Source organism: Ahaetulla prasina, chromosome 13 (genome assembly GCF_028640845.1).
Source record: "Ahaetulla prasina isolate Xishuangbanna chromosome 13, ASM2864084v1, whole genome shotgun sequence".
NCBI lineage: Eukaryota > Metazoa > Chordata > Lepidosauria > Squamata > Colubridae > Ahaetulla > Ahaetulla prasina.
Genome location: NC_080551.1, coordinates 2283250 through 2297539, shown reverse-complemented (window position 1 = coordinate 2297539; position 14290 = coordinate 2283250). Strand labels below are relative to the sequence as shown.

The following is a 14290-nucleotide window of genomic DNA, read 5'->3' as shown; positions in this document are numbered from 1 at the left end:
ATCAATTTAAGAATTTGGTCAGTCAGTTTTCTGAATGGTGAGGAATCCCTCATGCCCCAAAATATTCTACTATATTTTATTATTTACTGTAGTTTTTGAACTACAGTTACAAAAGGAGTCAATTTTCAAGAAGTTTTGGAAATGGTCAAGAAAGTCCCTTCCAAGTCAGCAAGTGTAATATTCCAAGACCAGTCATTTTGCCAAAACTATCAATTAGGACCAAACCCAACAAAAACCAAAAAACCCCAGCAACCTGCTCTTCATGAAAACAATGAAGTAAATCATATTGATTACTTCTCTAGTCAAATAGGAAACTGCTAACTACCTCTCGAACAATCCTGAATGGTGGGCAAAATTTCCATATCTGGCAAAGAGTGCAGGGAAATACTCCATATCATGCACAACATAGTTACATCAGCATAAGACTTAACTTTGCATTCACACAACATGCTAAGGTTCATTAGTTTCAACTTAGTTGATATCGATACCATATTCTACAAACCAAGAATCTTTTTAGGTCTATCTCTGTTAAATATCTGGTGTGATATGAAATCCCACTCCCCCAGTTGCTAAGTGAATTGTATGGCACAAACACAGTCTTTGCCTTAGTTGAATTCATTGAGTTTTTCCTATTTCTGCCAGTGGGACTGAAGGAGGTTTAGAATCACCAACAATACCACCAGTTTGCTCATGGTATAAATGGAAGTTGCCAGTCCTCACCTGTAATTTAAAAAAGTCAATCATTTAATTAATCAAACAATTGCTTAGGGCTGGTCTTAAGTAGAATTTGGATGCTGTGCTAGGCATTCTACCAGAAACAAATCTAGACCAGAAATGCCAAAGAATGTTTTGCTCTTAATTTTTGTCAACACATGTGCAAGAAATAAATGAACTGGCCACTTCTTAGGTTTTGTTTTCCATGAAGAGCACAGTAAAAATAGTTCAGATTTTCTGCCTATCTACTTGGAGGCTTTTTGAACATTGCATGAAGAAGCAGTTGTCTGAAACCACAGACCAGCTTAACTGTTGAGCTTCCAACTTACCGTAGACAGAGACGTCCAGGTATCTTCTACCTAATACAGGCTTTTGTTGAATCCATATATCACAAACCAAAAGCTTTTTAGGCTGAGTTATATCTATTGCATGCCAAAGTCACATGAATCATGAGATAAAATGAAAAAAAAAAAAAGAGTCAATTATTCACTTACTTCCACAATATGGGATGAAAATCCAGTCTGGGACATTTCCAGGCCAAAGGATACTTCATTTTTGTTGGTGCCTAAAACACCAAAAAGGAGATATTTTTAAAAAAACCAATGAAAGAAAGAAAAATAGGTTTATTACCTGCCATTACAGTTGTGTGATGAAATTCGATACAAATTTTTAAAAGGCCAGTAGGAAGATTTGTGAGTGTGGGCCCAGAAAATAAAAATAGAGAAAATCCTATCCATCTGTTTAAAAGTCTAAAGCTGAAAGTTGGAATCAATGGGCATGTAAATTACCACGTCCCACTTTGGCTATCAGTTCAGGCATAAAAATGCTGCATTGCATGTGAAATTAGCCCTTCTGCGACCCCATCATTCATCCCAGTGATAGGTTAATGTCCACAGCAGAAATGATGAGTGTTTCTCAACCGTGGCAAGGTGAAGATGTCTGGATTTGCTGGCTGGGGAATTCTGGGAGTTGAAGTCCAGACACCTTCACCTTGCCAAGATTGAGAAACACTGACATAAACACATGCAAGAAATTTGAGTGCCGACTGGAATTCTTGGCAGTTTTTGAGTTAGCATCCACATTTAGAAATGAATCACAGAGATTAGTCCCTTACTTATAGCAGACTCCTGCTGTTTAAGGAATCTCCTAACATTTAGAGATCTGCTGAGAGTGACTGTCATAATTAACTCGGTCACGGTAAGCACTATCTTTCAAAAGTGCTGAAATAGGATTCAACTGTAACCCAAAAAAACATTTGTTGTACTTTGCACTTTGTACTTAGTAGCCTGCTCAAAATTCAGGAAATTCAAGAATACTGTTTAAAAACAACTTTAGTTAGATAATGCAATGAGAAATGCCAGGGCCAAAGATTCTCCTTCTTATATCCATGAAAGCCACATCTGACTGCTTATCTGCAGGCTCTCAGGTAGCCAGGAAGCAGGAGTTTATCTTTTCCTCCTTCACACACAGCCCAAGGCAAATGCTTCAAGCACTGGGCACCTCTCAGGCTGAGGAGGACTAACAAAGGCAGTCAACCATAACAACTTCCAAATCAATTCAGAATTTAGACAGTTTGGTTTAAGGGATAAACAAGGCTAGAAGCCAGGAAACCATGATTGCTAGTTCTACTTTAGGCACAAAGCCAGCGAGGTGACCTTGGGCCAGTCCCTCTCTCTCAGCCCTAGAACGCATGCAATGGCAAACCACTTCTGAAATCTTGCCCAGAAACGAGTTTAGATAAAGACTTGTCCAGGCAGTCTCCAGGAGTCAAGACTGAAGGCACATGCACACACACACACACACACTGAAATGGGAGTTGCAGAATGGGACCTCTGGCTCTTGAGAAGAAGATTCCTACATGGAATTTCATACCAAACTCCTGTGCACCATATTCAAAGTTCCTCATGCTGTTGGATGGAAAAGTGAGCCTCCTACGCTGTCCTTGAATCTCTCAGAAGCTGCTCACCTTCTAAGCTGAAAATCCTCTCTCCAAGAGCATCCACAATATCTTTAAGGGCAGCCTCATCACTGACATTGAAGAAATGCTTTTCGTCTGGGTCACTTGCTATATATTTTATTTCTTTCAAAAAGGCTGCAGGGTTGATCCCTCTTCTGTTGTAATAACCAAGGACCTGGAGTGGCAAGAAAAAGCATTATTCCACAGAATTACAGTCAGGGTGGAAGTATTTACAAAAGAGTCAGTTTGGTGTGATGGTGAAGGTGCTTGGCTAGAAACTGGGAAACTGGGAGTTTTAGGCTTGCCTCAGGCACAAAGCCAGCTGTGTGACCTTGGGCCAGTCACCCCCTCTCAGCTGATGGCAAATTACTTTTGAAATCCTACAAGAAAACTGCAGGGACATGTCCAGACAATCGCCAGGAGTTACTTCTCGCTCAAAGATACCAAATTAAAAAAATAAAATTGAGCCTATCTTCTAAAGTGTTAGCTATTCTCCCCCAGCCCAGCTTAGTGTCATTGGCAAATTTGATGAGTTCCCCTTCTATTCTCTCATCTAGATCGTTTATGAAGATGTTGAGTACTGGGCCCAAGACCAAACCCTGAGGGTTCCTACTGCATGCTTCCCTCAATGTAGATATAGTTCTATTCAGCACTGCAGATTGAGTGTGATTGGTCAGCCAGTCACTAAGTAATCTGGTGGGGTTGCCCTGCCCAGCCCACATTTTTCTATCTTGCCAAGAAGCAGTACTTTGTTTACTGAAGTCCAAATATATAATGGTCACATCACTTTGCTGGTCCACTAATTTAGTCGCTTGGTCAAATAATGAAATAAAATTTGTCTGGCCTGATTGTTTTGGACAAACTCATGTTGGTTTCTAGTAATAGCTTTGCTGGTTTCTATATGCTTGCAGATCTGTTGCTTGATTATCTTTTCCAGGATCTTCCCAAGTATTGATGTGAGACATGTCTATGCTTACCTGGTTCCGTTTTCCTCCTTTCTTTTAAAGGTGGGAACCATCATCAGATATAACATAGATCTGGTCTTTTATTTTAAATCTCTATTTCCTAACAATCTCCACATGGAATTTACTTTTTTCTCAGCTGCTGCACACAAAATCGACATCTTCACTATGCTGTCTTCTATGGCCCTAAGATCTTCCTCCTGTTTAATTACAGGCAGCTTAGACCCATCAATGCCTGTATTGCCATAAATGCAAAAAGCCCCTAGGTCTATTACTTTACCCTGTTTAAGATATGATAAGCACTGATTTGAAGAAAAAATGGTGATTATTTATACCCTAAGCAAATGTAACCCAAAGAATGTCTTCCATTCATTGTTTATCTTAATAGAATAGAATAGAAGAATAGAATAGAATTTTATTGGCCAAGTGTGATTGGACACACAAGGAATTTGTCTTGGTGCATATGCTCTCAGTCTACATAAAAGAAAAGATACGTTCATCAAGGTAATATTTCATCAAGTTAATCAAGGTAATAATAATTAATAATGCATAAGTGCACTAACTTGCCTATCGTCATTGTATTTTTTTCTTTTATTCTTGTTCTCATTTTTGTTTGACAAATTCTAACAAACAAACAAATAAACAAATCCTCTGGCAGTAGTGGTGGCAATGGCCCTTCAAATACCAGTTGCAAGGAACAATGGGGATGGAGGGAAATGCCTGATTCTTGCTTAGAAGCTCCCAGAGGCATCTGGATGGCCTTTGCAAGAAGCAGAAAGTTGGGCTAAAGTGGACCGGGACCTGATCCACTTCAGTCATGTGGGTTGTCCACCAAAAATGGCAATCTATTTTTAAATGGAGGGCTTCAATCTTTTCCTAGCATGTGAACTCTGAATTCATAGCCATTTCAGTCCCTTCTGAAGATTCCAGGCAGAAAGTCTGCAGCGCCCATAAATGACTTACTGCAACGGCGTATCTGGTAACGTTGTCCTTCTCGCTGCCTTCAATGGCCTTCTCAAGATCTGGGCTGTCGTGAGACTCTCCATCGGTGATCACAATCATCACCTTCTTTGCACCCTTGCGCCCTCCTTTCTGAAATGCTTCTGAGCTGAAATTCAAGGGATGGAGAGAAGACAGTGAGAGAGAGGGTGTTTTGCAAACTAAGCATGACTACTTCTCAAGGAGGATCATTTTCAATGCCATTTTTAAGGCTACCTGAATTTTGGGGAGGATGTAGCACAAGGTGAAACAAAGACTGAGAGATAAAGAGAGGAATGGGGAACTTGCCTGTAAGAACAGTCTGCACCTCTCTTGTCCTAAAGGTGCTTTTTCAAAAGGCAACTGGAGTTTCTTGGTTTTTTCTTTGAAGACGTTTTGATTCTCATCCAAGAATCTTCTTCAGTTCTGACTGAAGTGGATAGAACTGAAGAAGCTTCTTGGATGAGAAGCAAAATGTCTTCAAGGAAAAACAAAAAAAAGTCCAGTTGCCTTTTAAAAAAGCACCGTTGGGACAACCATGACCTGACTGACTTAGAAACTCCATAGACATGCCACTCTCTTGGTTCTTGCAATGTGGGGGCATTGAGAATTTACAGCGTAAAGATTACAAAGGAACCTTTTTCTTGCCAAAAATCATGAGATATAACAAAGTATAGATTATCAAGGGAAGAACAGAATTATTATCATTCTTTGGTTGCAACTGCTTGCAATTAGAATGCTCCGTAATTTCCAGAGAAAAAAATATTTTTGTTTGTATAATATGTTAAGTAGGGGAAAGACAGAAACTCACATTACATAAACCCAGAGATACTCCCTTTTTAAAATTGCTTTGGGGCATAAGCATTCTGGGCTGTATATTCTTTAATCTTATTCTAATCACTGCCTTGTTTTAGTATTTCTCAGTAGCAAAATAGGCTCAGCGTCCTCTAAATTATAGTGCATATTAGTGTTGTCTATAATGTTTAATTTGCTTACAGTTACCTCACTGCTTTGGGCATTAGGATTTTGGAGATAATATGCATGATTGTTTTTGCTGTCTGCTTATGACGTGTTTGAATCAGAATGTGTCCATGATCTACCAGACCTGGTTAAACTGTTAAGCTCCATCGTTGCCCAACTCCATGCCTGCCTAAGAACACCTCCATTTTCATCTGAACAGAACCTGGAAAGTAGGCTTACCGAGCAAACTCTATTCCAAAGGCGGTTCGGGTTTCAGTGCCCCCTCTCTGCTCGATGTGTTTAGCAGCTTCTACCACATCCTTTACAGACCTGTAATCATTCAGGTGAAATTCATGGACAGCATCCTCTCCATACTGGACAACTCCAACCTTGTGAAAACATTGCAAATTATTGGGGTGAAAAGCCTCTTTCATGAATGAGCCTATAGAATATATTACAAGCAAATCCTACTTCTGAACACCTTTCTTGTCTGTTTGTCTTGTATTACTTTAAATCAAGACACTACTACTCCATTCAGGTCAAGTGTCCTTTGAGTGATATGTTTAGAGGTATGTACACTCAAAGAGAAAGAACCAGGATAGAAGATAGAGAACTTCACTGGAATTAGTTTAATTTAAAAGTAATGCAATTTAAATACTATGGTCACATGTCATATTTTAATAGTGTCCCTTTTTGTCATATTAACATTATAATTGGATGGCAATTTTTGAACAGTTGTTTTGTAGATCACATTCAGCCTGGGATCTCAGTTGTGCCATCCAGCTTTAAGGATAACTGTCAGTTTACCATATGGTCATATATGTGTCTACTCAGAAAATAGTCCCATTAAGTTCAGTGAGATGTCTTTCTGTGCAAATGTGTGGATTCAGCAGCATTCAAAGATTGGTGTGTGTGTATAGGTGTGTGTGTATAGGTGTGTATTGGTGTGTGTGTATAGGTCTTGTATCCAAGTCAATCTAACAAAGCAGGACTGGATCAAATTAAGTTCCAAACATCTGAAAAGGATGGATATTGTCGGGGGAGGGCATAATACTGCTATTGTCATTTTGATGTTGGCCATCATTGCTGTGGATGCCTTTCCAAACAATGTCCTAGATGCGCCAGAACTAATTTGTTACAAATTACAAACCCATTTTTCTAGTTTTTTCCCCCACACAGCAATCAACAGATGTGAGTGGTAATTTTCTGTTTTCTGATGAGAAAACTTTATTTTCACTTTGCAGTGCTTTGGATTCAATGGCCAAAATATTGTTTGGAATGTGCAAAGTTCTTAAAGCAGCTGTGCCTTTTCCTGGGTTCATACAGCAGCCCTCTGCCACTGCTGTGTAATGCTAGAAAAAGAGATGGCTATTTTACTATTTTTATTATTTTTTACAAACAACTCAAGGCATATCCAACATATACGACACACTTTCTTTCTCCTATTTTCCCTACAACAACAACCCCGTGGGATGAGTTGGGCTGAAAGTGTATGATTAGCCCAAAATCAAACAGCTGGCTTTCATGGCAAGAACTCTTAGTTTTCCACTTTCTAGCCTGGTGCCTTAACCATTAGAACAACTTTAAGGAGCTGCAGGCAGGTGCTTCAAAGCATCTTTTGCCTTCAAATCCAAATGCAGCCCAGTCTACTATTTATGACTTGGTAATTTCCCAATAAAGTTAGCTGAAGTCATTTGAAGCTCATTCCAGCGAAGTGAATCAAGGTTATAATGTCCAGCCAACACTGGTGATCTCTGCTCCAAAATATCAAGTCAAAAACCCAGTCTTATGTGAGCCTGCAAGTACTGCGAGACTGTTAATTATGCTTTTAAAAATAAATAGTGACAATTTATTCTTGAAGCAAAGGGACAAGGGAGACATATACCAGCCAAAGAAAGCTATGAAATGAAGTGCAGGATGGGCTGATGAGAGCAAAATCACCCACACATGTTTTGTCACCTGTATTTGTCCAGGTCCGATGTAAAATTTCTTCAAGATTCTTATCAGGAAATTTTGAACTTCTGCCCAGGGGTAGATGCTGTTAGATCCATCCAGTACTATAATTATATCCATGTATGTCTGGCATTCTGCAACCAGATAGACAAAGATCATTAAGGGATATCGGCTATCAAAAAGGAGTGGAATAGGCTGCCAATTCCTTTCCCCTTGGAGCAAAGGAATCTTGGAGCAAACGCCAACTGTTCCTTCTTCTACTCTGAAATCGCATTGCTTCAATTTTCTCTTGGGTCTATTGTGTTTCTACTCTATGTTATTATTAATACAACAATACCAGACATTTAACACCACTGTTCCATGTCTGACCATTGAAAACCCCCTTGAATTGGATAGCGCTTCTTTCTAGGTAAGTGTCTCCAACAGAGCTAAGTAACTTTTCCAGATCCAAGGGCCACGCTATGATCTTTTGGTCCATGCAAAAAATAAAACAGATTTATCAAAATGTAAATTTAAATAAATTTACAATGTTTCACAATGATTGCATACAATTAAATGACTGTTCCTCATGTTTAAAATTACACTGGGGTGACAGTTTTTGGAAGGATGTTGGAGGTTGTATGCAAAACTTTTTAGCAGCTAGCTATAGCTCTGAGGCTGAAGAATACACATCATTGATGTGGCTTTCATAGCTAAGGTGGGATTAGAACTCATGGTCTCAGAATGAGCTAAGACTTGCAACAAATGCCAAGGATAATAGAACATAGAACACAGAATAACAGGGTTAGAAGGGACCTTGGAGGTCTTCTAGTCCAATCCTCTGCTCAAGCAGAAGACCCTATTCCATTCCAGACAAATGGTTGTCCAACCTCTTCTTAAAAACCTCCAATGAGAAGCACCCAGAACTTCTGAAGGCAAGCCATTTCATTGATCAATTGTTCCCACCGTGAGGAAATCTCTCCTTAATTTTAAATTGGGTCTCCTTTTAATAATCTTCCACCCATTACTTCTTGTCTTGCTCTCAGGTCCTTTGTTGGAGAATAGGTTGACCCACTCAGCCAATCAAATATTGGAAAATTATGATATGCTATCATGTTAATCCTAGCCCTTCTCTTTGTTAGACTAGATATACCTAGTTCCTGCAACCATTCATCATATCGTTTAGCCTCCAGACCCTTTAATAAAAAAAAGTTTCTTTCAATATGTAAAAAGCAACAAAAAAGTCAAGGAAATGATCGATCCACTAAATGGAAGATGGCAAGGAGGTGGTGGACAGCAGGAAAAAGCAGAATTCTTGGCATTTGTCTTTACACAAAAGGAAAAAACCAGACCAACCTATCAAAAGATATGTCAAGTCTAGAGAAGAGAAGACATGGTAGCAGCCTTCCATCAAATGAGAGGCTGTTACAGAGAAGACGGGGTCAACCTATTCTCCAAAACATCTGAGAGCAAGACAAGAAATAATGAATGAATATTATTAAAATGAGAATTAAGAAGTCTGAGAATTAAGGATTAGAATGGTTTGCCTCCAGAAGTTGTGAGTTCACTGGAAGTTTTGAAGAAGCGACTGGGTGACCATTTGTCCAGAATGATATAGGGTGTGGCTGCTCCAGCAGGGGCTGCTATAAAAGACCTACAACTTCCAATCTCCTATTCTATGATTCTATGATACTCCACACATAGCCGAGCAATAGTATTCTCTTTGAATAACTGACAAGACATTAAGAATAAGTAGCAATAGGAATAGTGCTTAGACTTATATACAGCTCCAAGCCATTTACAAATGTCAGCATATTGCCTCCAACGATCTGGCTCCTCATTTTACAGACCATGGAAGGATGGCAGGTTGAGTCAACCTTGAGCAGGTCAGGATCGAATTCCTGGCAGTGAGCAGAGTTAGCTTGCAATACTGCATTCTAACCACTGCACCACCATGGCTCTTGTATTGAAAACAAAAGTCAAGCATGGCAATCAATGAAGTGCATAATAGCTGCTAAGGAGGGGGGGATTCTGTAGCATCCCATTTCCCTCTCTTGCTCTGAGAGGGACCATGTGATTATTTTGCTTCATGATTAATCTAGGGCTGCCCCAAACAGTGAAAGAGGGTCAGAAAAACATGAGCTGTTTGAGGGCACTGCAGCTTCTGATCAAGAATTAACCCTTTGAAATTCTCTAACAAATGTGTGAGCCTAGAAATAAATAGGTGGAACATTTATCTGAATTTTCCAAGGGGTAGGAGAAATTCTGCAACTATTTTCTAGGAACTCTCCCTTGGAGATTAGGGTAGAACTTTGACAAAAAGAACTTTGAGGAACTTCTCTCAAAGGCTTTTTCCTGGGATTGAATGAAAGAGAGCGGAGCCAGGGAGCCTGCAGACCTCTGCAGAGAATATGTGACACAAGAGGCAAAATATTCTCATAAATCCCGTTAGTACAGCGATTAAGTGCAAGGACATCAAACACATTTTTCTTTCCTCAGATTGAGTGAGGATTGGTAGAGTTCTCTGAGGGACATTGCCAAGAACTGTCTCTTGAGCATTTGTTTTCTTCATTTTGCTTCTTCACAGGAAAGCACGGATCAAAAACATGCCTCCTTGGTGTCTGGACGTAGAGTGTGTCCCCCAACTCCGCCCCACTGCTGCCCATCAGGAAGCCTTTTACCTACCATCAGCACAAAATTCCCATTGGACAGGCTTCTTTTCAAGAACAGACTTATTTGTTTCCCCTAAAATGGTGATTCTAAATCCCCATGCGGAGAGCAAGAGAGGGAAGGAGGAAGTGGGGGGGCGGGGGTAGAGAGAAAACGTAATAGGCTGATCTTCCTACTCTGGAGAGCTGGAGCCACTGACTTGGAGTATCTGAAGTTGGAGTTCACTCTGGAGCACATGCCTGTGGTGTAATAGGAACTTCCGCACTCATGAGACCACAGAGGGCTGCAAGCCTGTGTCAGAAAGGAAGAAAACAATGACATATTAGGAAAAGTTTTCAGAGGCTCTTCTTTCAGTTGTTCAGGAAATTGTTATTTGCCTAACTAGTTAGCCAGGCAATATATAAACTAACTATATATGTTTGTAGAAAGGCATGATATTGCTTTAAGGCTGTGCTGCATCATGCAAGCATCCTGATTGATTGAGCTCTGTAGCCAATGTATAAAAGGACTACTAAACTATGGCTTGTGGGGAATCTACAGGGACGCTACAGCATTGTAACCTGATGACATGCTGCAACTGTATATTTGCGCTTTATGATCGTTGCTTGATCATGGCTAGTTACTGATTCCTCAAGATACTGACTGTTGTGAATTGAACTGTGTTTTGCCGAACTGAAAGAAGACCTTGTTTGTTTTGCAAGTCTACATTAGTAAGAAGACTTGGTTTGTTTTATCTTTGTATTTTTTACCTAATAGTTTTAAGTATACAGCAGTTTAATTAGATTTTTAATTTTGTTATGGTATTTTAAATGGTTTTTTGTATTATTGTCGTTTTATTTGCTGTACACTGCCCTGAGTCTTCGGAGAAGGGCGGTATAAAAATGTGAATTAATAATAATAATAATAATAATAATAATAACAACAACAACAACAACAACAACAACAACATCCCTGACTGACTGACTTTATATGTGTATGACCTGGAATTGTTTTTGGACTATGACTTTGCCTTTTCCCTAAAAGTAAAGGAATATCAAACCCCAGTTTGTCTGCAAGTGACTGTTATTGTATACAACCAGTCTCAGCCGTTTTCATGCGTAGGGTACTCTGCTCAACAGTCCACACTTTTCGTTGTGAACCCAGATTACCCTTAACAAGTTGCCTGGATAATTTCTGTGGAAGTGGGGGCATTTCTCTGTGAGCAGATTGATTGCTGCTTGATGTTTGTTGAGGTGAAAGGAAATCAAAGTCAGCTGTAGGAAACAGGATCTCTGCACAGGAAGGTAGCTCTCTAGGACATGGCAATTTCTAAGCATGGTGGCAAATCAAATGATAGACAATCACGACGGGCACCAGACATTTAATTTGGTACCCTCTTAGTTCCCCATCTGGTTGAAATTTTAAAATATTATTTTTATGGAATAACACAATGAAAAGGGAAGGTGACAATGCCAAGTAAAGTATCAGCCGCCAGCATAACTTATTTCTAAAAATTCCTTTGGCCTCCCAAAGGACTCAGTGCATTTTCATAAAATCTGGAGGGACTGCATTCCAGGATTTTGTCTGGAAGAGGTGGGGAGCATTTGGGGCACTTGGGGATGTGGTGAGATGCTACCGGAGCACTTTGCCTTCTGGAAGGTTGCACCAAGTGGCAACTTATGTGAATAGACAAGTCTCCAACCCCAGGTATGAAGGCATAACCTGTTCTAAATTTCTGTGTTTTCTCCTCTATTGGAAATTTTACCATCTGGTGTCTTGATCATCCATATCTTTTTATACCTGAGGAGAATTACGAATAGCAATAGCAGTAGCACTTGGTCTTTTATACTGCTTCATAGTGCTTTACAGCCCTCTAGAAGTGGTTTACAGAGTCTGCATATGGTCCCCAACAATTTGGGTCCTCATCCATTCTAAGGATGGAAGGCTGAGTCAACCTTGAGCTGGTGAAACTCGAACTGCCAGCAGCTGGCAGTCAGCAGAAGTAGCCTGCAGTACTGCATTCTAACCACTGTGCCACCAGAGCCACCAAATAAGCCTGATCTACCTGTCAAGCGGAATGGGACTTTTTATCACCTACCCTTGGCCATGCCTCCTTCTCCGTCAGTGTTCCTCCTTGGGCGATTCTCTTCTGACTTTTCTCCTCAGCTGACATGCCCCCATTCATTCTCTCTGGGCAATGGGCCACGGCCCCTACGTCCCACGCGCTTCAGCACAGCCAATTCACCAAAGAAGAGTTCGTCTTGGGTTTTTCGCCCCCTGGGACAGTTAGCCACCAACCAATCAGCTAGCTGCCAATGCTGGCAGCCATAAGCCAAGCCAAATGTTTGTTAGGAGAAGGAATGGAAGGGTTCTAACAAGCATTTGGCTTTCCTAAAACCATTTATTGGCAGCTAGCTGATTGGTTGGTGGCTAACTGTCCCAGGCGGTGAAAAACCCAGGATGAACCCTTCTTCAGTGACTCAGCCACGCCGAAGCATGTGGGATGGAAGGGACGTGGCCCATTGCCCAGGGCAAATGACTGGGGGTGTATCAGCTAAGGAGAAAAGTCAGAGGAGGAACACTGGGGGAGAAGGAGGTGCAGTCAAGGATAGGAGACGAAAAGTCCTAGACCCCTGTCAAGGGGATAGTATAAATTATCAAGGGAAATCATTTAAAGCAGAAAATTTTAGCAACCTGTCTTCTAATTTTGGGTAATCATACAGAAAAATAATCACAAGGATTGGGTATGGTTGGTCAAATGTAAAGAAGGACCAGGGGTGCCATGATAGCAGTGTTCCCATATTTGAGGGGCTGCCACAAAAAAGAGGGAGGTCAACCTTTTCTCCAAACCACCTGAAGGCAGGACAAGAAACAATGAATGGAAAGTAACCAAGGAGAGAAGCAGCTTAGAACTAAGGAGACATTTCCTAACAGTGGGAACAATTAACCAGTGGAATGGCTTGCCTCCAGAAGTTGTGGGTGCTCCACTTCTCTGAAGTGGTATTGGGTCTTTTGCTTGAGCAAGAAGTTGGACTAAAAGATCTTCAAGGTCCCTTTCAAATCTTTTCTTCTGTTAATTTTCAAATTTGCATGAAACACAGTAACTGCAGTCTGAGGCAGCTATCTTATTCTGCCTATCAGGAGACTGAACGGTGGGCTCCGGGTCAGAAACCACTGAAGATAATCCCAGCAAAAAGAGTATTTGTAAATTATTTCACAGATAATTTCTTACCAAAAAGCTGTTGTCTTTGGGGTTGGTAGTTAAGCTGAGACCCAAGCGCATGTTATCCTTTCGTTCCGACACATTGGAAAGAGTTACTCTTCCTTGGGAAAAAAGTGTGAGAGTCAAGACATGCTGTGGAAAAATGTCACAGCCCTTGAAGACAGAGCATATTTCAGTAATACATAGAGGGTTAATATTAACCTGTCCTGGGTTAAACCCAGGCTCTTGAGATGGATACATTTCTCCTTCTGGCTTACAAGTTCTGCTCACCTGTTTAGGAAAAAAGTTGGTGAGGTGAACATACTTCACTACATTCAACTCACCAACTTTTAGTAATAGATAATAGACAACATCTACCTTGAGGTGACTTGAGTTTTGCATGTAAATATAAACCTTCCTTTGTGTAGCTTCTAATACTTTCAGAGCAATATCCAGAGACAATAAGCTCAACCCTTCCATTGCATAGCTTTACCTAGATTGAGCTTGGAACATGTACTGTTGATCTTGCCATTCACTGAACACTTGTAGACATCTCCCGTTTTCTGAGGCCCATTGATCTCATATGGAGCTCCTACCACTAGCCTGGAAAAGAAAACAAAAGCTGTAAATTTCTGGCCTTTGGGGAACAATAATTCAGGATAACAACTGAGAAATTCTGTCTCCACCAAATGCTTAGAAATGGTTTGTTCTGTCCATGCAAGGAGACTGTCCTTTGCTCCAGTGAGGTGTTTCTTGATGCAAATCATTATTTGTCTTCTTAGCCCCCTGCAAAGTCAGTAGTATAGGAAAGCGGTGTGCTATTTCTCACCATTTGTGGATGGGAAGCATAAAAAAGTGTTGTTTGAGCCTGAATGTAGACTTTACATAGTTTAAAAAGAAAAGGAAAAACATCCCTATCCCTTCCCAGAGAACTAG

The 14290-nt window shown here is 40.5% G+C and overlaps 1 protein-coding gene across 2 annotated transcripts in view; it reads right to left on the bottom strand.

The window, feature by feature from the left end:
• ITGA11 (integrin subunit alpha 11) overlaps nt 1-14290 on the bottom strand; it is a 127508-nt gene that overhangs the window by 59614 nt on the left and 53604 nt on the right. For both annotated transcript variants that reach the window (XM_058156059.1, XM_058156058.1), the window contains exons 3-10: nt 13848-13957; nt 13385-13476; nt 10350-10464; nt 7531-7658; nt 5812-5960; nt 4597-4741; nt 2681-2846; nt 1209-1279 (exon numbers count right to left, since the gene is read on the bottom strand). In XM_058156059.1, the coding sequence (XP_058012042.1) occupies nt 1209-1279; nt 2681-2846; nt 4597-4741; nt 5812-5960; nt 7531-7658; nt 10350-10464; nt 13385-13476; nt 13848-13957 (976 nt within the window). The remainder of the gene's footprint in view (nt 1-1208; nt 1280-2680; nt 2847-4596; nt 4742-5811; nt 5961-7530; nt 7659-10349; nt 10465-13384; nt 13477-13847; nt 13958-14290) is intronic.